At 41.1% G+C, this 26,188-nt stretch overlaps 2 protein-coding genes across 11 annotated transcripts in view; one reads left to right on the plus strand and one right to left on the minus strand.

The window, feature by feature from the left end:
- Nucleotides 1-73: 73 nt before the first annotated feature.
- apbb2b (amyloid beta (A4) precursor protein-binding, family B, member 2b) overlaps nucleotides 74-26,188 on the minus strand; it is a 55,630-nt gene continuing 29,515 nt past the window's right edge. For 3 of the 10 annotated variants that reach the window (XM_005456899.4, XM_005456900.4, XM_005456902.4), the window contains 15 exons: nucleotides 25,627-25,871; nucleotides 24,277-24,408; nucleotides 23,728-23,796; nucleotides 22,871-22,921; nucleotides 21,786-21,871; nucleotides 21,424-21,484; nucleotides 17,818-17,964; nucleotides 17,169-17,296; nucleotides 14,441-14,446; nucleotides 13,387-13,501; nucleotides 8,181-8,268; nucleotides 6,615-6,698; nucleotides 6,396-6,511; nucleotides 5,087-5,266; nucleotides 74-4,150 (listed from right to left, as the gene is read on the minus strand). In XM_005456899.4, coding sequence (XP_005456956.1) covers nucleotides 3,980-4,150; nucleotides 5,087-5,266; nucleotides 6,396-6,511; nucleotides 6,615-6,698; nucleotides 8,181-8,268; nucleotides 13,387-13,501; nucleotides 14,441-14,446; nucleotides 17,169-17,296; nucleotides 17,818-17,964; nucleotides 21,424-21,484; nucleotides 21,786-21,871; nucleotides 22,871-22,921; nucleotides 23,728-23,796; nucleotides 24,277-24,408; nucleotides 25,627-25,871 — 1,679 coding nt within the window. In that variant the 3' untranslated portion in view covers nucleotides 74-3,979. Of the gene's footprint in view, nucleotides 4,151-5,086; nucleotides 5,267-6,395; nucleotides 6,512-6,614; nucleotides 6,699-8,180; nucleotides 8,269-13,386; nucleotides 13,502-14,440; nucleotides 14,447-15,909; nucleotides 16,095-17,168; nucleotides 17,297-17,817; nucleotides 17,965-21,423; nucleotides 21,485-21,785; nucleotides 21,872-22,870; nucleotides 22,922-23,727; nucleotides 23,797-24,276; nucleotides 24,409-25,626; nucleotides 25,872-26,188 lie in introns of those variants that run through there. The other 7 variants (XM_003452191.5, XM_019359896.2, XM_019359895.2 and 4 more) reach the window with 6 other exon arrangements.
- On the plus strand, nucleotides 8,275-11,798 carry LOC102078215 (trichohyalin-like). The gene has a single exon (XM_005456898.4). The coding sequence runs from the start codon at nucleotides 10,074-10,076 to the stop codon at nucleotides 11,433-11,435; it is 1,362 nt and encodes a 453-aa protein (XP_005456955.1). The 5' UTR covers nucleotides 8,275-10,073; the 3' UTR covers nucleotides 11,436-11,798.

Below are 26,188 nucleotides of genomic sequence, written 5' to 3' on the forward strand. Positions count from 1 at the left end.
AATAAATAACTCTTAATGACTCACGAGCCGCAGACAGCTCAATCACAAAAATGGCTGCAAACACACACACACACAGGTTTTATAATGCTGTTTATTCTCACAATTGGTTACATTGATAAAGTGTACAAATCAGTGAGCAGCAAACGGAAGCAGACACATCCATCAGTGGGAAATGGATAGTGTATATGTGTGTGTGTGCGGGCGTTGTTTATGTGCAAGACTGACAAGAGATGCAAGGAGTCCACTGCTGCTACAATCTTCCTCCTCACCCTCCGGTCAGCGGTTCAGACGGAGCAGTGGACTCCCAGCTCTCGGTACACTGTACAAGGTGAAGATATAATCCATAACCTGCTGTGTTCTGCAAAGCGGAGCTTGTTGTAGCGTTGTGACTTAACCGGGGACTGAGACGATGACAGTCATGAGACTTTACTTGCCCCAACTAATAAAAATCAGTATATACCTTTTATAAAATAGAATAAATAAAATAAAAAATATTTCTGTTCAATACATACAGTCTTTCTCTCTCTCAGACCATCCCAGAGCATGCAAGGCTTTTCATGACTTTCCATTTCTCCAGATCAAAAGAATGCATAGATAATTGCTAAGTTAAATTCAGCATCAACTTAACTGACAACTGTGAGCGTTTCCGATCGCCTCCGTGTTCATTATTTGCTCTCGTATTCTTCGTTATCTACAATGTATATCAGTATTTTACACTTTGGCCATTTGGTGAATTTTCAAAAAATAGAAAAAAAAAATAAAAAAGGCATTTCATTAGAGGAAAATAACAGGCAAACAAATACATAAAAAAAAGAAAAGAAACATAGCTTATAATGATGATTAATGCCAAATGTTACATGAAATGGGTATTATGTACACAAAGATTTTGTCATCTCGTTCACATTTCAGCATCCTTGTGACAAAAGAAGAAATCATCTCCATTACTAAAATAGTTTCTTTGCGTTCCCCCGTGGAGCCAACAGACGAAGTGCAAGACAACATGCTGACCGTTAGCTAAGCCCCGCCCCCCTCAAGTTACTGCCTCAGCCCCTGTCAAGCATTTCTTTTTGTTTTTTAGGTCTTTTTGGGCAGCAGCCACTTATTTATCACAGAAATGTGACGCAGCACAAACAAAAACAACAAAAGGCAAAGACTGGGAATCTCACAAATCAAGGAAAATACCACTGACTTCAACTCAGCCTCCTAGTAGATGTACCTAGTTTGAAACTCCTATGTTGCCTTGTTCTCGCATTTACAAGATTTTCTGAAAACTTGACCTCTGACCTTGAAGTCAAGGTCACTGATATTCAGACTTGTCCGAGACTTGGTAGATGCAGCTATGGTATCAAATCCTACGTCAACTTGTTCTCGAGTTATCGCACTCACAAACTTAGGTGTCCACGCCTCGCAGCTACGAGGGGAAACCCTCCACTCGGCACCGGCGCACCCACCGGGAGGACTGACCTGGACGGTCAACCAGAGAAGTTTGGTGACTTCTGCATTGGGTCTCCATAAGGTAAACTTCTGTTACTGCTCCCCTATTCACAGCAGGTAGCTTCATGTGTTTGATTTGGAATATTTGTTTGTTTTTATCTTTTCCAACTATGGGATGTCATTCCTGATATGAAGGCATCTCCTGGGAACTTGTGCATAGTTACTGAACCACAACAATTCAAGGGACGGCTGCAGTTTGACATCTTCAAAGTTAAAAACAAAAAAGAAATCATGGAATTGTGCAGTATTAATCTGGAAGTTTTGAAATTTTAGTTAAAGCAAAAATAATAATGAATTTTGGACTTTAGACTTTCACATGCTGCGTCACATATCTGCAGTAACTCTTGAAACCGTATTACGTGCAGACTAGCATCTCCTGCTAACCAGCAAACGTTCAATTTTGGACCCTAAAAATGATGAACGTTATGAACAGACTTTGTATGTTTTATGAAGAGTTGGGCCATATTTTTTAATCCAGCTGCTGTTTTAACATTAGGCAGTCATTTTGAACCAGCTGCTAGCAATATCATGCTAAATGTCAGAGGCCAGGCTAATGCTTCTGGCATAAAAGTCTGTGTCCTCAGCAGAAAGTGAGCCATGATCCATTCTGCACTGACCTTGTTAGTCCCAGGATAACCAATCAGGTACACACAGTGAAAAATGTACCACCATACTGCGGCAGGTTGAAATACAAACACAGATTACATTTATGCTTTAGTGTTTCCATTTGGGCTTAAAGGAGCCTATAAAGAGAGGACAGAGCTCTGATGTAGCAGCATCGTCTGGAAAGGAAACCCAAGCCGAGAGTAAACCCAGAGCTTGACAGGCTGTAATCAGGGGGTTTAGCAAAGGGTCACCTAATAGAGTATGAATCTGCTGCCCCACACCCAGGAGGGAGATGTGTTGCTGTGAGGATTTTATGTGATTTTTAGGTGACATAAAGGACTTCATTAGTTATTACCATACATCCAAGCTTGTCAGATATGTGATAATAAGGAGCTAGCAGGTGAAACAGGAACTCTGCACAACACAGACACAGAGCGAGCGGTTTCATTACACTGATGAAATCAGACGTACAGTGAGTAAGGAAACACAAGACGCGTTCAGCTGAACACAATCCTGGAGAGAGACCGATATAGAGTCCATTAAAGTCCGTCAGTCTGAGTCAACGCGTCTCTCTGCTGGCTTTCCTCTAGAAAACATCCACAGCTCAAGAGAAAATTGTCCTCTCTCTTTCTCAAATCACAGTTCACATATCAGCTGTGGACTAAGAATCATCACAACCACACCCAGGTATAAAAACACATTCCTTAAGTCTTCTTGTCTTCCTCCAGGCTTGTTTTTTTTTAATGCCACCTATGATCTTTATTAGTTTAAATGTCTGATGACTGATACTGAGGTGGGATTTAAAGGAATAATCCGTCAAACTTCCTCCAACATGTGTATCAAAGAGCAGCAGCATGCTGAAGGTCTCCTGTGTTTGGAGCAGCACTGTACTACGCAGGGAAGCAGAGGAGAGAGGGTCGGCGCCACCCGCCCCCATCTCGTCCTCCGTTATGGCTATCTTCTGTCATTTCCTAGAGGGATGAGAAAAGAATAACAACGTAAACAAGGAAATGCGCGAAGGATGTTTCGGGTGAAAAGTCACCACTTGTTCAGACGCTCCGGGGCTGACTCTCGCACAGCTGATGAGAAAGAACGAATAAGACAGGATAAACGAACCGTGCGACTTCTGATTTCTCACCCTCGAGTCTCTGAAAGCAGCAGCAGTGTATTGATATTGTATAGAATGATTCACATTTAGATAAAAAGTTCATGCAGGGTCAAGTGGTTGGAGGGTGTAGACTGAAACAAATCTCTTTATCTTCCAATGATCATCCAATGATATGAAACTTTTCATCTTCTCACGGTTACAGTCTACTGAAGATGATGAGCAAGAGAGCTGGGGGGAGACAACCAGGTGGATGAGGGTGGAGGGGGAGTGTGGCCAGGTGTGAAAGGTCATGCTGTCAGCACAGGCACAGACACAAATGCACAAAGAGCATGGAGAGATCAGCGGTTTGGCGGCAGCAGCAGCACACAGGATCACTTCCTACTTCTTCAGTTCCTGCCCTCTTCTCCTCTGCTGCTGTGAGCTGAGGGGAATGAGACGTACTTCTATGTACACCATCGCCTGCATGGCCGGCACTCAGGTGGTCCTCTTCAGATGTGGGGTTGGTGCCTTTTTAATTCTCACTTATTTGGAGGAAACAGACTTGAATTGCGGCTCAAGAGCCAATTAACTCTTGAGGTGAAATTCCAATTTGCTTCCAAACCAGTGAAGGAGTTATGACATGTTAAACCCCCCACCCCCAAAAAACCCAAGGGTTTTACTGCGTTTCCATGGCTACTGGGGTCTGCGGTGGTGACGGGTTTTGGCAGCGATGCGTCGAGTTACCATGGTGACTTGGGGCTGTGGTCGAAAGCCGGTAGTGTTTCACCACGGTTACTGTGGCAACTCTGTGACGGGTCTCTTCTGTTTGAGGGTGTCGATGAGAGACAGGACGCCTCGCTTCACGCTGGTCGACACCCGGCGGGACACCGAGTCGCCGGGAGGCAACGAACCGCAGGCCTTCTGGGAGGGCGGTCGAGCCACCAAACACTTCTGATACCGCAGCTGTGAGAGAGAGAGAGAGAGAGAGAGAGAGAGAGAGAGAGAGAGAGAGAGAGAGAGAGAGAGAGAGAGAAAATTATGGACAGTTACAGCTGCTGAGGATACGACTGTGGAGGGGCGAGTGTGTGTGTGTGTATATTTGTGTTTGTGTGTGTGTGTGTGTGTGTGTGTGTACACATGTTGTTTCTCTATATATCCAATGTTCTGATGTGTGATCAATAGCGTAGTCAGCAGTCGACCACAGCAGAGGATGGCGAGTAACCTCCACTAATGGGATGCATCGCAGCATAAACAGCGCAGATGGGACTCTGGGTTTGTGATCACAGGGCATTATAATGATGAAATGGAAACACTGTAAAGGTATTATGGCTTTCACACAATTGTTATTACTTCAAATCCATATACAGTACATCCCCTTTGAGAAGTTTTCAGCAGAGCAGGAAACACCGCTGTGTGCAATCTAAAGCATTTGCCATTTAAACAGAAAATCTATAGTGGATAACCTGCAAGGGCATCCTTTAAAACACACTGCAATTTAACTGCTTTATCGTGATCTAAATGCATGTTTTAAACCAGCAACACTTTGACATGGGGCCCCACTGCAACTTGAGCAAATTGTACTGGTTAGAGCATCTGTCAAGACTGAACAATCAAACCCCAACTACACTACCGCCAAGGACATCCACCTTCAGAGAGGGAGGCTCTAAAGATCTGTGCCCGTCTGTAAAACCTCTGCATCAGTAGCATTAACATCAGCTGGTAACAAAGAGCTTGTAAAGTTATTTAAGTGCAATCAAGAGTTCAGAGATTTAATTAAGCTACAGATAAAAATGCAAACGGCTCAATGTTTCTCTTCTTTTACCCATTTCAAGTTCTTTTACATCTAACTCTTAATCCATGTACGGACCACAGTGCTGAATTTGAGCTCGTGTGACTCACCATACAAGCTGCCTGTACGGCCTCGGACACGCTCCCAGCATTGGGCTCACACCAGAAGACGTGACAGTCGAAACGATGGCCGCCAGCGTCCATGATGAAGGCAAACGTGTGCACGTCACGCCCAACGCCCATGAAAGACAGGAAGCGAACACGACACTCTACCAGCACTTCCTCTTCATCCTGCGGACAGAAAGTCAGAAATCTTTAGACATTAGGTACAAAAGAGATCCCTCTCATCAGTATTTTATTTAAACAGCTACAAACAGCAGCTTGGCTGTTCAAGCTGGACACCATGACTTCTTCACTCACACAGGAGTGGAGTTTCTGTGTGAGCTGCGACTCATCGCTCGGGTCAGCGGCTTATTTTCTCTCGCTCCAGAATGCAAGGTTTGTGTTTTTTCAGCATTTTTCTAGTGTAACACATTGAAATAAACAGTAAGCTGTGGACTGTTATGGATTTATATATTTAGAGTGACTTTCTGGTGAGGTCTGAAAAAGTTGTGCTCATTGGAGCCCTTCCTGGAGAGCAGTCTCTTCTATATGTGTCTCCAGAGGTCAGGAAACCAGTCGGGGCTCTTTTATAGGATTTAGAAAAGTCTTTTAATATCTTCCTAATTCTTTCTAGACTAAAGGTGAAAGAGAAAGTACTTTTGCTTGGTTAATGTGTTTTAGAAACAATTACTACAGAGAAATGCATTTCAAATAATAATAATAATAATGATGAAACCAAATGCAAAGCAAAGTTTCACACAGTGTGATTACAAACTACTGCTTATGCAATGAGGCGTGGTATATCGGGCTTGGCCAACACCGACAGAGGCAAATCCAGGTTTGCATGAGTTAAAATATTTCGACTTTGATGACAACTTAGCTTCATGCTGCTGTTGGTTCTTCAGTCAATCCTGGAGAAAAGCAAAGTGAAGTCAAGTGTGAAAAGTGTCCACTTCAGGCACTGCTTGTGTTTTTCATCCATTGTGGATTTTTTTCTGTTTCTGACATGAGTCATGAATGCAAAAGATGACTTTTCCTGTTCCGACCAGCAACCAATCAGCAGTCCACATACACACACCGTCACTCATTTTGATCTGTGTTGGTTTTTGGAGGACTGCGTATGCGTAGGTTGCACACCCCCTTTTGCATAAGCTCTACATAATCAAATACGTACGCAAACACGGTGCTATAAATCAAACATCAGGGGCGAATATTCGCAAGTTTCCAACTGAATTCACGCGAGTAAAATGAGGCAAAACTTTGCTTGTGTTTGGTGGGATTGCATTATAAGAGCTCAACAACATCAGACCTGTCTGACCTTGTCTTTGCTGATGGTGACCGTAGCGTCGGCTACATTGAGGGCCACCGGAGTCCAGTCATCTCTGCTGGAAGAACCAATCAGACTGTCTATAGCTCCATTCAGTATATCCATGCCTGATGTAGAAGGTGATAAAACAAAACATTTGAATTAAATAAACATTCAGAATCAACATTAACATTTCATCACTCTGTGTGTATGTGTGTGTGTCACACCAACCTATCGGTCTGGCCACAGGCATCATCCCAAGATAGAGCACCTGAAACTTCTGAACCAGCTCTGTCTTTGGTGTGGGGAACTCTGCTGAGGAGAATTCAACACACATTTGAATAGGTGCTCATAAGAACACATAACATAAAGTACACTGAACTGCACCATGTTATTACAATACAGGGTGTATTAAAAAATAATTAAAGAATCATCTTATTTTAAAAGGCTTTTTTTTTTTTTTTTTTTTTTTTATTAAATATACATTGCCTAAATTATACATTTTACATATGAATCTTCATCCAGATGTACGGCACATGTCCCTATGATGGTCAGACTTGTCTCATGGGAGCATGTCTGTAGTCACTGCAGCCACCGCTGTTGTTATGCTGAAACCATGTGAAACTCACAACTTGCCTCTTTCTCACAGCACGTGTTTCGATCGTTACCGGTGAATGGCTGTGGAATTAAAGCTTTTAGAAATCAGGTGATTCTCTTTGATAAACCCTGTATTATTCCAGAGTGCTCACGCTTTAATATTTGAACTGCTATCTTTGAGTGCTTGCTGCCATCATAAATAAATAATTTCCAAATGTAGTGTTAAATATTTTAACCAAGACTTCTGTTGAAATATGTCACAGTAGACTAGAAACACATGTTCACATGTTTTCTTATATTGTAAAAGTTATTGTCAGTAACCACAGCGGTTTGATTTGAGAAGCTGACAGGAGCAGACCAATCTCTGTGTGTGTGTGTGTGTGCGTGCGTGCGTGCGTGCACAGTGATTAGTTGAGCACAGCTAACGCCGTCTCTCTCAGAAAGACTGACAGGTGACAGGAGATAACAGAGTGAGTTATGACAGGAAGCGGATGCTTGTTGTCACATCTCTCATTAAATGACTGAAAAAGATCCATCAAGTCCTCGTCCTTGTAGGCTGCTCATCTATTCAGCCCTATTCTCCTGCAGTGTCTTTTAAAAAGTCACCAAAGTCTTTCACAGAGGCTACTTTTACCATCTGTCGGACATTTAAAGCAATTATTTTTTTTAAAACTTCCTCCTTTTTTTGTAAATCTAAAGGTGAGATGATGAACTGCACTGGACCACAAACCTCTAAATCTGTCAAGTGGAAAGAACTGCTAGGCAACCTGTGGAGTTTTTGATCGTTACTATCACACTCGGTGCAGGTTTCTCTCTAGTGCACTGATTGAAAGTTGGTAGGCGTGAAGCACGAGGTGCAGTAGCAGCACTGGTCGAATGGTGGAGAAGGAGGCAGCAAATGGATGTGTTTTATGAAAAAGAAAACGCATTAAACCCCTGTCAAAATTCAAGGCTGCAATAATAAATCTCTCCTAAATCATCTTGTTATAAATTCACATTAACTAAAAAGGACATTACGATAAAAAGCCAGCTATTTTCTGACACATTCGGCTCTCCCAAATGGCCAGTTTGGACGCATCCTCAGTGCCACAGAAATGATAGCTCCCAGTGCGTCTATTGACGCATGCCAGTTGTCGCATTTACTCTCTCTTACACACACAGACAGACAATGAGTTGCTTTGTGTAATGTATGAAGCCTACCTTGTAAAGGGAGATCAAGTCCTGCCTGCATCCTGTCCTGGAGGGAGCCTCCTGCCATCGCTTTGGCATTCTTTCTCTCTGTCATTATCTGGAGGAGAGGCAGGGAGGGTTAGAGAGGAAAGGAAAAAGGAGATACAGAAGTATGAGGAAATGGCATGTAAAAGAAAAAAAGCCAAAGTGGTATGCCGTGACAGAGACACAGAGGAGGAGAGTGAAGAGACAAAGACGAAAAAAAACCCAGAATGTGTGAGAGTGCAGGAGGATGGGTGAGAGAGGGAGATGAAAGCATCAACACGAAAACCTGGAAATGCTTCACCCTTGATACTGTCGTGCTGTCTTCCCATTTCACCTGAAGAGCACAGATGCGCACTCATACACACACACAAATTAATCAGGTCACACTTCTCTCTCCAACACAGGGTGATAGCCTTTTCTCCCGAGCAACACACACACACACACACACACACACACACACACACACGAAGCAGGTAAACTGCTTCACCCGTCGCTTTCACAAACCCCACTTATTTTAAAAAAAGATTTATTTTTTAAATGCTGGAGTAACAGGGTTCATTTTTCAGGGTCAAATTCAAGTACTTTTTAAGCACTTTCAAAGCCCATTTTCAAGCTTTTTCAAGCTTTAACTTTGCATCACTTCAGTAAGACCATGTAAAAATTAAAACAAATAATCTCAGGTCGACTTAAATGTCCTTTGTTCCCCTTTTGTAAAAACAGAGAAAAATGCACCACACAAAAATACTGAAAAAGGAAATGGTTGCCTTATATGCATATAGTGCACAAACTCAAAAAACATCAAGTTGTTAGAGATATTCATCTCCACTTAAAAACACAACAACCCCACAAAACAAGAAAACTGCACCAAACTCCACAATAATACACAGCAAGGCCAAATTAATAAGTCTTATGATCAGATATTGATCCTTCTTTCCTGTGTGACACAAAAATAGGAGATGGATGTTTGTTTGTTTTTTTTAGTTAAGCACCCACGCCCCCGAAAATGGGCGCAAAAGGGAGGAGATCACATTTAATCGGTTATAACACGAGGTCAGAAATATAAGTGCCGACATGAGTAGTGTCACAGGTAATATCCATATTTTCATATATGACTTAAATGTGAACCAAAGCCTATTTTCAAAGGTGTTCTATGCTATAAAATACTTTTAAAAATTAGGTGAGGGAAATAAAAATACAATTTTTCTATGACTCTTTGAGTCACAGTAACTTTGACATAGTAACATCTGCAGTAATATTTACACCTCTGATGACATCTCACAAATGTTAGCTTTATTTTGTTACCAAGACTGTTTACACAGAGTTTGTAATTGCAGAGAAATACTTCATTTATTTTGGTCATTTCATTTTCGAGTAGGAAGCTCACCCTTTTTGTTATACCCTTGAGATGAACAGAGTTTTTTTAATTAAATACATATTCTTTAAATAATGTTCCCTTTTATAAAAAGTAGGACAATAATAAAAAAAAACCATTTATTATAGCTACGTGGAAAAAAAAAAAAAACCTGTCTTGTTTTCTGTTGTCTGTTATATAATATTAGGGATGTTCATGACAATGAATTTCTTAATCGAATGGACTAACCAACTAATCTAAAACTAAGAAACACTGAAATTTTAAGTTAAGTTTGAAAACGGTTTAAAAAAAAATACCCCATTCCAAAATGCCTTGTGACAATCTCATTGGCTCACGGAGTGATGATGATAAAAGGACACTTTTAGAGTCTTTGATCCTTTGAAGTTTTTTCCATAAATAGGGGTGAGAAACAGCAATTTTCAGTTCGTTTCTTCGCAGCATTTGTGTTTGCAGCCATCAAACGTTCACCACAGAAACTTTTGGAAAGCTTTTCAGAGTCATTGTATATGAACTCCAACATGTTTCTAAGACAACACCAAGCAAGTCAAAAAGATTACGCCGCCTCTCCTTCCTGGCGTGGCCGGCCAATTTCCCCAAATGGTGCCTCATCCTTCCAAAGAGCACTGCAGGACAGTAAGAAGGAAAACTACAATCTCCAGAAAAAAATTCAACAACTTGAAGAAGAGAAACTTCAACTGGAGCAGAGGTGCAAACAAATGGAAGCCCAAAATCAAGTCCTGGAAGAAAGACAACAGCGCCAGCCTGACATAAAACTTATTAATGAGGGCTGGGGAATTAAGTTTGGACAGGCCAGGGAGCAGATTGTGTTTCTCATTAGAGAAAACAAGCAAAAGAGCAGGGAACTAAAAAAAATGTCCGACCAGCTTCAAGACAGGAAAGCGACGATTGATGAGATACAATGGGAACTCCAAAACATGGACCAAAGAAATATGCTGCTCCAAAGACAGCGCGATGAAGCTGTGGAAAAAAATAAAGAAATCCTGCAACAGAAGGAAGAACAGGACAAAAAGCAAAGAGACATGCAGCACGAACTTAAAGGCATGCAGGAAAAATACAGAAGCCTGAAAGTAAGCTTGGATCAAACACTGCGCCAAAATAAAGACCTTCTTCAAGAGAAAGACCAACAGGAAGAAAAACTGAAAGAAGGAAAACGTATTGTCCAGGACTTTGAGTCTAAAAATCTAAAACTGCAAGGATTCTGTAGTGAACTGAAGGTCAAAACAAGTGAGCTGGAAGGAGAAAAGGCAAAACTGGAAAGACAATGCTCACAGATGCAGAAAAGAATTGATCAAATGGCGAGAAACAACTCTGAGCTCATTAAGGGGATACTGTTGGAATTCAATAACTTGAAGCGTGAAAACACTCAAATGCAGGCACAAAAGCAACAACAAGACAAAATACATGAAGACCTGCAGCTCACGCTTCAAGAAATCCAGAGTAGAAATACGCAGTTAGAAGACATGCACAAAGAAGTTCAACAGAGAAATGCAGACATGCACAAGGACAAGCTAATGCAGGAGGCAACATCCAAACAACTCAAAGACAAGCTTGAAGAAAAACAAGCAACATTGGAACAGGTGGAAAAAAGATGCAACAAACTTGAGAAGCAAAACGCAGAAACGATCGATGAGTTAAGAACCCTCATCCTGGAAAAAAAAGCCCTTGTGGAAAAGTGCATGAAAAAAAAGAAGACAAAATTCTTCCGCTTGTTCTGGAGGAGGGACGCTACCGCTTCCTCACCTGATGCAGCCTCATCTTGCTCCACCTCTGTTCACCCCCCCCAACCAGTCCCGGCAGTTGACTGTCCCCTCCTGAGCCTGGTTCTGCCGGAGGTTTCTGCCCGTTAAAAGGCAGTTTTTCCTCCCCACTGTCGCCTAGTGCTTGCTCAGAGGGGATTTGTTGGGGTTTTCTCTCCTCAACCTTGTTTCTTTATTTACTTGTTTAACTTTTAGTTCTTACCTCATTTTAGCTTGTTTCTTTATTTACTTGTTTAACTTTTTGTTCTTACTTCGTTTTACCTCGTTTCTTTATTTACTTGTTTAACTTTTAGTTCTTACCTCATTTTAGCTTGTTTCTTTATTTACTTGTTTAACTTTTTGTTCTTACTTCGTTTTACCTCGTTTCTTTATTTACTTGTTTAACTTTTAGTTCTTACCTCATTTTAGCTTGTTTCTTTATTTACTTGTTTAACTTTTTGTTCTTACTTCGTTTTACCTTGTTTCTTCATTTACTTGTTTAACTTTTTCTTTATTGACTTGCTTGTTTAACTTTTTTTTCAACTTATGTAACAAAATAATAAACCAATTGAATTTATCCTTTGTGTGTGTGTGTGTGTGTGTCACAGGTGACACGGTGTCACTAGTCAGGTCATCATGTTTAGGCTCATTCACTCCAAAATTATTTAGGCCAAATCTTAAAAACTGTGTCATTGCATACAAATTTTCAATTCATTCAGTCGCACAAATGCAGAAATAATTATTTGCAGTATCTTATTTATTGTGAGAATGTCATGCCTGATCATTTGCACCCACACCACCAAAAATGGGGGCAAAAGCGAGGAGATCTCATTTAATCGGTTTTAAGAAGAGGTCAGAAATATAAGTGTTGACATGAGTAGTGTCCACAGAAACCTCTGAATCTCAGCTAAAAGCTCATTTAAACCATTTCTACACCACTAAACAAAGCAAAGACAACAAACAGTTAAAAGAGCAGTTACCTCACCATGAATCTGGACAGGTAAGATCCATATTTTGATTTATGATTTTCTGGAGTTAAATGTGAACCGAAGCATATTTTCAAAGGAGTTATATGCTATAAAATACTTAGGTTAGGAAAATTAAAGATCCAATTTTTTCTATGTTTGAGTCACAGTAACTTAGAGTTACTACAGTTTCAAGCACGTTTAAGCATCACATCTGAAATTCAAGCATTTTTCAAACTTTGAAAGGACAATATTAAAATTCAAGCATTTTCAAGGTTTTCAAGCACCCGTACGAACCCTGGATTAAAGACTTTAATCAAAATAAATCTTTATTAGCAACCAATGCTTCACCTTTTCTTATCAGTTTTCTATAAAACAGGCTGACTGGGGGAAAAAAAAACCTATGTTGTTAGATCGGGTGTGAAGAATATGGAGGGGGAGGAATGGCTCCTCTACATTTTCAGCTAAAAACACTTCAGAGGCGAGCATTAGTTAAACCTTCCGAAAAATAAAATATTTTCAGCTCTACTCAGAATTAATTTCAGCACCAAATTATGAGAGCATATAAATGAAGAAATCATTCAAAGGTCTTTTCAGACGCTGAATATAAAGTTCTGAGGCTGTGAATGCCTTTTAATGAGGCAAGTCCATTAACTAAACGTTCAAAGCAGACAAAAAACACACAGTCTGAATACTGTCCTTTCAGCCCTGTTTGAATTCACCTGTATTCATCAAACAGAGCAGAGAAAGCTCGCTGATAACTGTGTTTGGGAGTGTGCTTTGACTGTGTGATGGATGCTAAATAAGATAAAGCACTGCAGCATTTCTCCAGCACCATAACTACAGATTAATTTTTTTGCATTTTTGCTTTATGGGTTTTAAGATGAGCTTGCGTGCTAAATAATTTTGTGCTTTTAAAAAAATAATTCAAAAAATTTAAATCCATCAACACTACATTTTCTTCTCCGTGAGCCTTTCCTGTTGAGTGGGAGGGAAAACATTTGTCCAACTAGTTGGCTAGCTTCATCAGATCCGTCTGCCAAAATCCCAAAGTTAGCCTCCTGTGTCTGGAACCACCTCAGGCCTGAACAACTCACCCGGGAGCAGATCTCGTGCAGGCTGGTGGCGATGGCTTTGGCTGGTGTGTCACAGCGGAACACATGACATTTCAGGATCCTGGTGTTTTTATCCCTCGCCACATATGCAAAGTCCCTGAGAAGAGGAAAACACAGTTACTTTACAAAAAACAAACAAAAAAACAAACACACACATTCACAACAGGAGATGAGGTTTGCTGGACGGGTTTGTTGCTACTTGGAGAAAAGATAAAGCAAAAATGTGTATTCATGTGTGTGTGTCTACTTCTGAGACTGACAGGTCTTGGAGACAGATGAGAGATGAAGTGACCTTTTGTAGTGGGATGAATACAGGACGGACACATGCACACACACACACAGACGACGATGGACCCCAAAGATCAATAGAGCAGCGTGATGCAAGAGGGAGTTGAATAGAGTAACAGCAGGAAAGAACTTTCCCCTGGGCCCACTGAAGCCGAAAACAATTTAACTCAGCTGAATAGAAGGAACGAAGAATAAAAAGGAGGAGGAAAGGAGATGGGATGGAGAGAGGGATGAAGACACAGGATACTTTAAAGAAGAAATGTAACTGCAGCAAATTAAACCAGCGCATCACACACACACACACACACACACACAGACACACACAAAGACATAAGCCAATCTAAATAACTCCCTTCAGGCTGTGTTTCAATATGAGATGTAATAGTCAACCGATGCCTGAGGGTTAACAAGATTCCTGGACGCAGATTCTCAGGGATGTTCTACACGAGACATTCCTATTTACGTACGTGTGTGTGTGTGTGTGTGTGTGTGTGTGTGTGTGTGTGTGTGTGTGTGTGTAAAAAAAAGTTTAAAAAAAAAAATACTTGTAGACAGACAAGGACAGGGGAGGTGACCTTCATTTCCTCCATGTCTGAATGCATGCACGCAGTGGTACAGAGTACATCAAGAGCCACTTTGAAGATGAGACAAAATGAGACGGAGAGCGGAAATTAAACAATAAAATGATGTAGAGGTACTCTACAGGAGGAGAGCTGCAGATTGAAAAGGAAGGAAGGAATGTGTTTACCTCTCTCTGTATCCAAGAAAGCAAGAAAGGAAAGGAAGACAGGTTAGTGGGAGGGGGAAAAAAAAGGGGGGGGGAAGGGAGAAAAAAAAATTCATCGCACCAGCGAGCGTTATTGCTGGGTGACAAAAGGTTTCAAAGAGACGCACTTTCACATGGAAAATTAACCTTGAGTGACATTTTCACTTCTCCTGCCGTCTCCTTCTCTCCAACAGAGTTTCAGTGGCGGTACGGTAAAATGCGCGTATATATGCACACAGATCTCAGCAGCACTGCAGGTGATCTTAAACGCAGAGTAACTCTGAACTAAAAATATATATGGAATATAAAGGAAAAGAGAGAAAATGGATGTGGGGACTCAGGGTGACGGAGAATTCAGGTTGGGTACAGTTAGCCTTAATTGCTGCTGAAGGCTCGCATATCCTTAAAAGACATAAAGAAAGAAGCTTTTTTTAAAACCACATAAAAAAAAAGATAATAAAAAAAACTTAGAGCAAGAGAGTGGGTGAGTCGAAAGAGGAAGGAGAGAAAATTGGAAGTGAATTGTAACAATGTATAAGATAAAGATAAAAGCCTAAAGACGACAGCAGAATAAAAGACCCTGATGAGAAGAAGATAAAAGTCAAAGGGGGGAAAAAAGGAGGATTGGAGAGAGAGGGGGCGGGAGAGAGAGTGGGAATGATATCTCATTTCTAATATAATCTTATCATCATGCCAACGCCCCTGAAAATGTCAAGGTTGCTGTGAGGATGTGTAATCGGTGGTGATAATGAGTTTCGCAGCACATGAAGAGAGGGCTCTGGGGGCTATGGTTCCAGTGCTGACACAACCACTTCACTGGGGTGTGTGACACAGAGAGAGGCAGAGAGACAGGGGAAAATCCCTGCTCTGTGCAGGTTTCAATACAATCCACATGCTCACGGACCGTGACTCGTAAAAACAAAAGAGAAACTGGGCTAAAAAACAACAAAAAAGCTTGCATAAACTTACACCAGCATGCAGTCGTTAATTTAAAATCTAAACTGGAGTTAATTTTTGCTGATACACCAAAAAAAAAAAATCCTCTCTTGTATTTTTAATCCTGGACAAACACAAATTACATTGTTTGGAGCTTCTTGCTGTTTTTTAAAAGTCCATTTTAACACGAAATGAAAGCTTCTTAATTAAACTTCTGCACCTAAACAGACTCTTAACAAGACGAGCATCACCTGTGTCCACCCCCATTACATGTCAGAATGGCTCTTTTGAAAGAGGGTGAGAGTAAACAAGTATTTTTCCTTAAAACCCCCCCCAAAAAAACTGTAATGATAAAGACCTCCAATCATACACATGTAATAAAAAAGAAAGAAAAAAAAAAAACACCCTCCAAAAGGCCTCTTATCTGTGGTTTCTCCTCCTTTTCTTCTTACTTTAAATAAAAGAGCAGGAGCAATGCTTCCAAAAGTGAGGATGAGGTGTTTAAATGTACTTACAGGGGTCTGTCGTCCTATCCTGGCAGGTAATCCCGTGACCGGGAGGCGTATTTACAGACTCACACCATCAATTTCTGGTGATACCGAACTGCACTGCACGCGCGCTCTCCTCAACCTGTCTGCTCCACACCCTGTGAGCACTAACCATACCTCCCCCTCTGGCAGCCTCATTCCCCTCTCCCTCTCTCCTGCCAGATCCCCCTCCCTCTGACCACCTCCTCTTCTCCTCCTCCCTTTGCTGCAGCCCACTGTTCAGACTATCCAGCCATATGTAGATGTGACAGATCCCAATAAAGCATTTGGAGAGGGGGGAAAATTGCTTGTGGTCCATGTGGTGGAGGGATTTTCAGCTTTATTATACGGAATAACATCGACACCTGCGCGATTACGACTGCGTGTTTGTGAATGAAAGAAGAGAGACGGACCCCCAAGGCATCAGGATTGTGAGGTTCTGCATATTCCAAAAAGCTTTTAGCCCCATCCCGTCTCCTGAGTACACCCGTGATCGTGCATGTGTGTATGCCAGATTGAATTATACAGTAAGCACCAACTGTTTCAGTCCCCAGTCACCCGGCTGTGCCTCATAACCTACATTCTGTAGTGTGCATGCTGCAGCAGTGCACAGCGTCCTCTGCTGGTTGCACACGGCTTAATTTTAACCTTCATATGCCCAGAAAAAGAATTTTGAAGCTCCTTTTCTTTTAATATTTATCTCATTCTTACTTCAGGAAGCTCAAACCAAGAAGCTGTCGTGTACAGTGACAGCACGATGTCAGTGAAGCCCAGTCAAGCTGAGGTGAAAGTGAGGGACAGACAGTCAGGTGGGGATTTGTGGTGAAAGAGAATAAAGGCCACTCTCTGTGCCATCCTCGACTTTGTAGTGATGAATTAATCTGACATTAGCTCCCCTTCATCAATCACCAACTCCCCTCTCCTCCATGTTAACTCCGCCACCTGTCTGCTTGCCCTCATTTGTTCCCATGACCTTTCACTGAGCGAGTGTTTGAAATTCGCCATCGACTTATGAGCCGAAGCACTGAAACGCTAAACAACAAAAGGATGCTGACATCAATGAGTCAGGACCCAGATTACCGCTAAATATACAGAAATCTCTCTGAACATTTACATTCCAGGGAATTGATTTTGAGCACAGTGTGAGACGTGCTTTTATACACACTGTAAATTATTCATGGAGACGAGAAAAGGAAAGTCAAATTTAAGGGAAAAATAAAAACAAAACAAAACAAAAAAAAACTAACCTGCCATTGTCCCGGCCAACGCCCCAAACTCGGATACTTGCGATTGGCTGAGAATGAAGCACGCTGCGGTCCATGGGGTCGACTAGGTTCAACATATTATTCTCCAGCATGAGGTACATGTCCTTCCCCTGGGCACACAAACACACACAAATCCTTCAGAGCTCATCATAAAAATATGCGATCCTTATTTCCTGCAGCTAGAGTCACAGCAAAAACAAAAAAAACAAAACAGTCCTTTAAATGCCAGCAGCTTTCAGTACAACTGTTGCATATATTTATTTATCCGTGTGTACATGTGTGTCCGTGTGAGCTCTCTAGCTTTGAAGGTTTCTAAATAAATTATAAAACCCTAGAAAGAGGGTGCTGGGAGATGAAAGGTTATTAAAAGAGGGATCGAGCCCTCTCTGTCCATTCTGTCGCTTCACATTAAATAAAAGCGCACCGCAGAGACTTCATAGCACTGCTCTACTTCCCTCCCTCCGTCTCTAGACACATATTTCAGAAGGCAGTTATCCACGCTAACTGGTGCTGCTCCCTTCTTTCTTTTACGCTTTTCTTCCGATTCATCTTCCTAAGCATTCCCTCCTCCTCTCCTTCTAAAAGCTGCAAACATGCTGCTCTTTATTTTAAACAGGAGAGTCTTCATCACCTCTCCCCAGATGCCAACGGTGTCCCGGATGTCGTTCTTGCAGTAGGACAGCTGACGGATGCAGTTGTTAACAGCGACGCTGCTCTTTCCAGGAGCCAAGTCCTCCTCGGCCATCTCCACCCAACCCAGAGAGCGCACGGCAAAACACTGAAAGAAATGCACACAACAGATGATCACACTATCATACACAACAAATACAAAGAAATCAAAGAAGTGGAAGAGCATCCCAAGATTTGAAGAACTAAAAAATTGAAATTTCTTTTGGGAATCACGGATCCCTTGGCACCACAAACATGGTGATGTTGGAGGCGTGTATAACTTGCACACCTGTGCTTGCAATATTGAAAGATCGGCTATAACGTTTATAAAGTATGCTGCCATGTTTCTCAGACCTCTGAGGTAGCCAAGCAGCTCCGAACCGTGACGCTCACACATGTTGGGTATATTGTCCTTCCAGTAATCCAATTCCTTATTAATGCCGTTTTGTCACTATGGGGCACAAGGTTTACAAAGTTGTAGAGCTGCCAGCAGCCAGTTTGCTGTTACTCTGGGGTTTTTTTTTTTTCTTACCTCCTCTCAACACTAGTGCGGACTGTCCTCTATTTGTACAGGACACAGTTTGTCTTTTTCTGGATTGCTCTACATCTTGCATCACTTTAATATATTTTCTAAGCTCCTCTAAGCTTGCTGTAATGGACAATGAATGGTTCACATGTACAGATCATTCTCAAGAGCAGGCTCTGTCAGTAAATACACTGCGCTTGCCTTTAGCGGTTGTGGCTTGTGTGGAAGAGTGAGCCGTACATTAATTGCAGGGTTAGTCTCAGGGTCAGTCTCCTGCCCGTCCACATGTTGATGCAATCTGCTGCTAGTCTGTCATACCAGTTGATTTTGAATGAGTGAAAGGAGGAAAAAAGCACACTGAAGAACAACTGAGACTAAAAGCTATTAAGTGAAGAGCATTAATTGAATTGTGACCATCATGAATAGCAGACAGCATTTTATGAGTATTCGATGCAGAAATCCTGGTAATTCCAAAGGGTCAAATCTTTTTCTTGGAGCTGTGCAACAACTGCGTGGCTCCATAATGAAAGAGTCCAGGTGCTAAACTGAGCTGCCTGCAGTCTGTTTCCCTTTTACAACTGGAGCAGTAAGAGATGCCAGTTCCCTTCGAGTGTTGTTAAATGACAAGGTGACGCAACACAACAGAAATCATGCATAAATATATAAAAATATACAAAAAAATAATAGTTTTTTCAGTCAGTGATATTTTGCACTTTAGCTATTTTCAGATATATTCAGAGAGAGTTTAAATGGTTTGTAAATAACTGCATTGGGTTTTTATATTTTAAACAGCATCACAGCTTTTTGGAAAACAGTAAAGTAACTTTTTTGTACACAGACAGCAAGTTTAAAGGTCATATGCCCCTGTTACCTTTAATGGTAGTGTCACTTTGTTTAAAATGACACATCTGAGATTGGAAACTTGTAACCTCTTAAAGATGAAACCAAACAAACAGAAAAGATAAACAGATGAAGAAAACAGAAGAAAGTTAAAGACAAAGAGAGGAGTGAGACCAGTCCCTCTGCTCTCATCAAGTATTCATTGGATTTCTGCAGTCCATTCAGAAAGCACTCTGCACTCTATATAGGTCAGGGAGGGAGACAGAGACCGTCACAGTCACACCAACTCGTGGCAAGTTTGTTCTAATGCAGTCATGTTTCCACTCATGCTAGGCTGAAACTGCTTTAGAGTGAGATCTAATACGTAATTAACTTCTTTTGTAGGCAGAAAAACGATCACTCCAATCTTAAAAGAGCAATGGCTGATTTGCTTCTCTGTAACATGCGAGTGTCCGAGCGTGTTGCCATATCAAAAGCCCGAGCTGCAGGCATGTGTTTGTGTCTGGTCTTCATCACAGTGTCACTGCTGCCTAAGGACTGTGAAGGCTGGGACACCAACCAACCCACTGAGTTTAAACTCTGATGAGCCAAACACACCTTGAACCTTTTTCAGCACTTTAACAATTAATACTACTACTACTATTATTATTATTATCATTATTATTATTATTATTATTATAATAATACCACCATCAGGAGAATCAGAAGCAACAGTGGGTACAAAAAAGACAAAATGAGGAAAAAGGTTGGAAACTAGAACAAAATTGAAATCCTCCTACATCTTAGTCTGCTGACGGTTCTCATCTATGACTGGTTTCATGATGTCACACGATGCCTAGCAACCACCTACCAACAGGCTAAAATGACCCATTTGTTGTATTTATGCACATGTAACACTTTGTTACATGTGCAAATGAGTAAAATCTAATTTAGCAAATCTTTTGATATATGCAATTTATATTGATATTTGTAGGTTCAATATTACATTACAACACATCACTTTACACATGACCTTAAGAAGGGACTATATCAAAAGTTTAATGATAAATAACTCCATAAAGGTACTTAAGGCAATGTATCTTGGACATGTATCAGCGTGTTTAATTCATGGCAAATTATTAAACAACCGATGACTTGCAAGAAAAGTGCTCATTAAATTAAATATTTCCTAATTCTTACTTAATACTGCTGGAAGAACTGTGGTCAAAATAATCACATTTTCTTCTCTCAATCTATCAAAATAAGGGATGATATGTAAAAACTGTCACACGTCTTAAATAGTTTCAAATAAACCTTAAAATTTAATCAAAGTGAAAACAATAATACAATAATTGTTATTTATAGACAAAATGGGGCACAAATTAAGGAACATGGCTGACATGTTTGAAAAACTTTGGTTTTTAGATGAAGGGAAATTATAACTATCTGATGAAACTGGGTGGGAAATGAAAAAAAAAAAAACCTTAGACAGTATGTATGATAGTGTGCAAATACCAACATGCATAAATGTAATGAATGTGTACAAGTTTTTTGTGCTTTATTGTCAGGACATTTTGTGGTTATTGTGGTTTGTGTTCATTTATTTTAGTCTCACCGGAATCTGCTGCAGCTTATGACAGAATGCAGTGGGTCTGAGTAACACTGAGCAAATTAAAATTTAATTTATACCCCGAGGTGACCTTTTGCAAATGAATGCCATCCTCCAGAGTAGTAAGTTTTACTGAGCCTGAGACTCCTTAAAGGCTTAAATGTCTCATTTGAATTTCTGGTTTGGATGCTTAAAGAGGGGTCCACCACTGCACACTTGTATTTTCCTCTTCCACCACTGGGGGGCAAGCTTTCTCTTCTTTCACAAAATAAAGTCATCCAATACCAACAGCAGCAGATCATGAGTGCTGGAAAGCCGAGTGTAACTTTAACCGTTTAAAGGATTAGACAAGCCAAGTAAAAGTCTGGAATGACGAACTTTAGACACTGAAAAAATTGAAGTACTTTTATAAAAAGTAGCTTGTTTGGCACTTAAATTCTAAAATGATCTTTTAAGTTAATTCATACCATTTTTAAATACAGAGGCAGCAGCTACAGAACAACCTCACCTGAGTCAGCCTGTCCTGTGTCTAAGACCACACATTATAAAGACATTCGAAGGCCAGTGCGTAATGCTGACCTTTACGTGAATAAAGTTCAGGAAAAGGGTTTTACCTTTGCTTCAGGGTCACTGTTAATACTGCTGGATTCTTCTTCTTCTGCTGCTGGACGGCTCCTGAAAATAGTTTAAACATGAGAGAACTATTAGCTGCTTTGTTAGCAAGGTTTCTGTCTGATGTGTGAATTTACAGAAGCTACAAGCAGTCGATACACTAGCAGAACATGGACCCTTTTCCTGAAGAGAGGATCTAACTGGCTGCTTTGGCTAAACCTGTTACACTTTAATTAAATACAATCTCCAAGAAACAAAGAAGAGATTAAAATACAAGACAATCTGTTTAATAACTGCAGCTCTGGAGGCTTTCAGAGATTCATGCACAGAGGCTGGATGGATTTTTGTGTCTTCTGTATTTTACCTTAGCTTGAGTGACGCGTAGCGAAGCGTAGCACCCTCAAACTCTTTCAGACTGGGGTCGGGGTTCACTGTGGCTGCCTGCAGGTCCTGATGCACATATGTGAAAATCATAGCAAAATAAGCCTCCGTATCCAGCAGGGGTTCCACCCTAAAGCATCTTTTACACATGCAACCTGGAATACTGTATGAGAATATAAACTGATTGTTTTGATAGTGGCTTTGTTACTGAAACACTCTCCTGAATTAAAAAAACAAAACAAAACTGAATGATCCAACAGGAGTAAGTGCAGTCAGATAAGATTCTGATGAAGACATCCAGATTTAACAACAAGCAATAAGAAGATGAGCTGGCATTATCCTTTTAATGTTAATATGGATAGGTTTTAGGGATTCCTACTATTAAAAAAAATAAAATTACTCTGTGTGGTTGGATTTCTTCCTCAGCCCTCCTAAAAAACAGATTATTTTCACAGGATTGATGGTCATTTTGCTCCAGCCAGATCTGTGGCAATGTCCAGAAATATTACCGCTATAAACTGAAACACCTATGTGTAACCGTCATAAAATTCATGGGGCACAAGCTCCTGTGGTAGAGGCGCTACAAGACACGAAACAGATGTAAATTCTGACCCTTCAGCGTGAATGCCAGCATGCATCCAAGTGTGGAGCGAATGCTGCTGCTGCTGCTGCTGCTGGATGGATAAATGGCATTGGTGTGTTATGTGTAATGGGGCATGCTGCATTCAGAAAGGAAAAGGTTTATGTGGTATGTACACACACTGGTGTGTGAATACGCAGTCAGATCTGTGCCAGCAGAACAGAAAGATGAAAATATATTACTGGCGTATGTAAAGAAAGAAACAACCTAATGTGTCGCTGGAGTCGAGTAAACAGACATGTTCTTACACATCAGGCATGATCAAAGGCTGCGGTTTGTGCAGATATTTTTACGTTCAAGCATCAGCCACGCATGCTTTTTGCCCAGGCAGTGAACTTCAGCACAGGATGTATAAATGCACACACTCAAATAGTTGGTGAGGTTAGACCAAGAACAAGACTCACTGACACCGAGTGCATTATACTTGCCTTCCACATTTCACTATCAATTTTTCCGCCAAATTCACTCCACACCTGTTTCTATATTCGGCGTTAAGACACAAACACACACACACACACAGTGGCGGGTCAAGGATTGGGAGTCAAAGGTTGGGTGGAGAGGGGGGCAAGGGGATAAAGACAGAACAATGTTGTTACCTAACCAGCTTACTCTACACTCAGATCTGGTTGCAATACGGAGCAAAGCAGCAAAACATTTCCTAAATAAAAGTAAAAGTGCCAAGAAGAGTCCAACGGGACTTTCCGTGTTTTCCCCGATTCGTTTTGCTCCCATTGAACATTCACCTCGCTACTGAGAATCTGTCGATTCTTGATTAGTAGAATGTAAGCGACACAAACATACAGGACCCGTCAGCAACTGTTTAGACCGTGACACCATTTCTGTCGTTTTCAAGCTTTACTACAGCACAAAGATACAGTAGTTACACTGAAAGTGTGCAAAGAGATGACAAAAAGTAGAAAAAGACATCAATATAACTAGAAAATCATTATAAAAGTCACACTACTAAAAGCTTAAATACTAGATGTTATAGTGACTGCAGCTGATGTCCGATGACCATTACACTTGTTCCCAGTCTTTGCCCCTTGAAAGCTTACTAGGAGCTCTCTTCTGAACTGAGGGGTGAGTCTCTGGTTGTCAAATGTTGTCTTTATGAGGGAAGGCATGCTGAAGTGTCAGAGTCCAAACACTTACTGACTCCTCTATATATGATACAAGGAGGCAAATACAGTAATATACACGTACGGGTGCAGAAGGAATTATTTACAGAACTAAGGAAAAAGTGAAAAAAGATGCTACAAGTCTGAGGGCAGATTGGGACTCCTACCTTGTCCTCATCTTCGTGACGCAGAGAGCGACAGTCTTGATCCACACCCTGCAGAGACGTGGAGCGGGGCTAAAGAGACATCAGAGAGAGAAATGATGAGACTCTGTTTAGTGACATCCTGCTGCACCGAGTTGGTCTGTCTGCCATTTTAGCTTTTGTGCAGCTGGGTGATACTCGAGCAGTCTGGAGCTCGATCGCATCAGATGGATGTGCCAGAATGAGATTGAGGCACATCCATCTGTCAACATCAGTCCATTCTCACTGGATCGATATTTTATCTACATGGGGCCGCTCTCTATCCATCTCCTTTCCTCTCTACATTTCCACCCATCATTCTACATGATTGACTGATTGATCGGCTCAGTGTTCTTGTATTCTGCTACCGGACTGGAGTGTCAGTGGTGCTCTCCCTCTCACTCCCTTTACCCAGCTGCTTTGATGCACGTTTAAAACTGACACATGGAAGCGTGAAAATAACTCTTGCAAACCATGATGAATATCACAGACTCCTGTGAAGTACAATGTAACACAAAAATGATGGTGGCTTACAAAGTAACAGCTGTTCACAAATCCACATGTGGGGAGTGTGGGCTCGTGAGTGGACAGAGGCTCCACTGAGCTGTCAGAGGTGGTGCTGCCCGAGCGAGTCGACCCCCTGAAGAAGATCTCGGCCTGGCATGACTATAAGCACATGGAAACACAGAGGTATTAAAAAAATAAAGACACACTGTTTAATCCATATTTATTGGAGTCAACGATGATTAATGGATTCAAGAAATAAATTTTTTTCCCCTCTTGTTTAGAGAAACGCTCGTCAATTGCACTTGACAATCTTGCTGTCAGCAGCACCGACTGGTCCTCATGTCAGTTGCATAAATATTATAAATTGTAAAAATACCTGTTCATAAAAACTCACAGCAGCGTTAAGTACAAGTCATGTACATATTATTCCCAGAAGAGCAGCACAGAGTGCTTAATTCATTTCCAACATAGGTGTTATTACAGTTTTCCTCATAATTATTCTGTGCTGTGTGCGGTTTTGTTGATTTATGCTAATTCAAAGCTCAATATAAACATTTTCATTTTAATCGCTGTGACATTTCCAGTTTTATTAATGCTTAGCTGTTATTAAGAGTCGAGAAATTTCATTATCAACTAAATTGCATTGTAGCCAGTAATAGATACACTACCTTCACTGCATTAAAGTTTGACTTTATTACTTTGTTTTTAAATCAAATTGTTTGACTGCATTACTTTCCCTTCATCTCTTCACTTATGCTGTCAGCTGATTGCCTTCGTCAGAATGTATTCTCAACTACAAAAAAGAAAAAAATTACTGTTTTCTATGCAAATTAGTCAAAGATTATTTTTTATAGGACATTTTAAACAACCTCAGTTGACCAAAGTGCTGTACAGGTTATACCAAATAGACACTGTACATCACAGTCACTAAATCAATCATAAATTCAGACTTAAGACCAGGCAGTTCTTATTGTGAAGAAAAAAAATGCATTTTGAAAGCATGACTTAGTCAAACTCATGGTCAAGCTTAACATTATGACCATCTGCCTAATATCGTGTTCTTATACTGGTAAAACAGCCCTGACCAATCAAAGCATGGACTCCACTAGACCCCTGAAGGTGTGCTGTGGTATCTGGCACCAAGATGTTAGCAACACATCCTTTAAGTCCTGTAAGTTTTGAGGTGGGGCTTCTGTGGATCGGACTCATTTCTCAAGCAAATCCTGCACATGGTCTGCAGCAAGATTAGGTAGGTGGTATGTGCCAAATTAACATCCACAGTGGTCATAATGTGAAGTCTGATCCATGTATTTCTTATAAGCAGTTGAAAGCACAGACTTAAAGTGATGTTTTTCACTTTATTGTAATGTCCCTCACCTCGTGGTCTGGAGTGGGTGAGGGGCTGAGTGAGCCCAGGGAAGGTTTACGTGGTGTTGAGGCTGAGTGGTCACCCAGGGCCGTGGACTCCATCTGTCCAGGGGGCTGTGGATGAGTGGCGGGCCGCTCCCACTGAGTGGTGCCTGTAGGAATGTGCCAGTAGTAGATACCAGCCATGTCTGTAATCTTCTTCCATCCTGGAGGCAGGTCAGGGTCTGTCTGGAATGACTGCTCACTCCAAATATCTGGTGGAAGAAAAACGCACATTTGGATGGTTGGATGGATGGAGTGTGTAAGGCCATCATTCTCCTGCTCCGTTTCCCCCCAAACTTCCCGTCTCTGTGGCTGTTTTTGCACCATACAGTTAATTCAAAGTGAACCCACATTGAGCTACGTCAACAGCTGAGCTGGATTACCAGCATCTGCTGCAGCTGTCCCTTTTAACAAACCATATCTCTATGTGCACAAGAACGCCTGTAAAGCACTTCTGTAGCATTTGTTAAACAAAGCCCTACACACTTTTTAAATGAAAGATATCACACGGGCAAAAAAAGAAATAGCA

The sequence above is a fragment of the Oreochromis niloticus genome, linkage group LG6 (assembly GCF_001858045.2).
Source record: "Oreochromis niloticus isolate F11D_XX linkage group LG6, O_niloticus_UMD_NMBU, whole genome shotgun sequence".
Taxonomy (NCBI): domain Eukaryota; kingdom Metazoa; phylum Chordata; class Actinopteri; order Cichliformes; family Cichlidae; genus Oreochromis; species Oreochromis niloticus.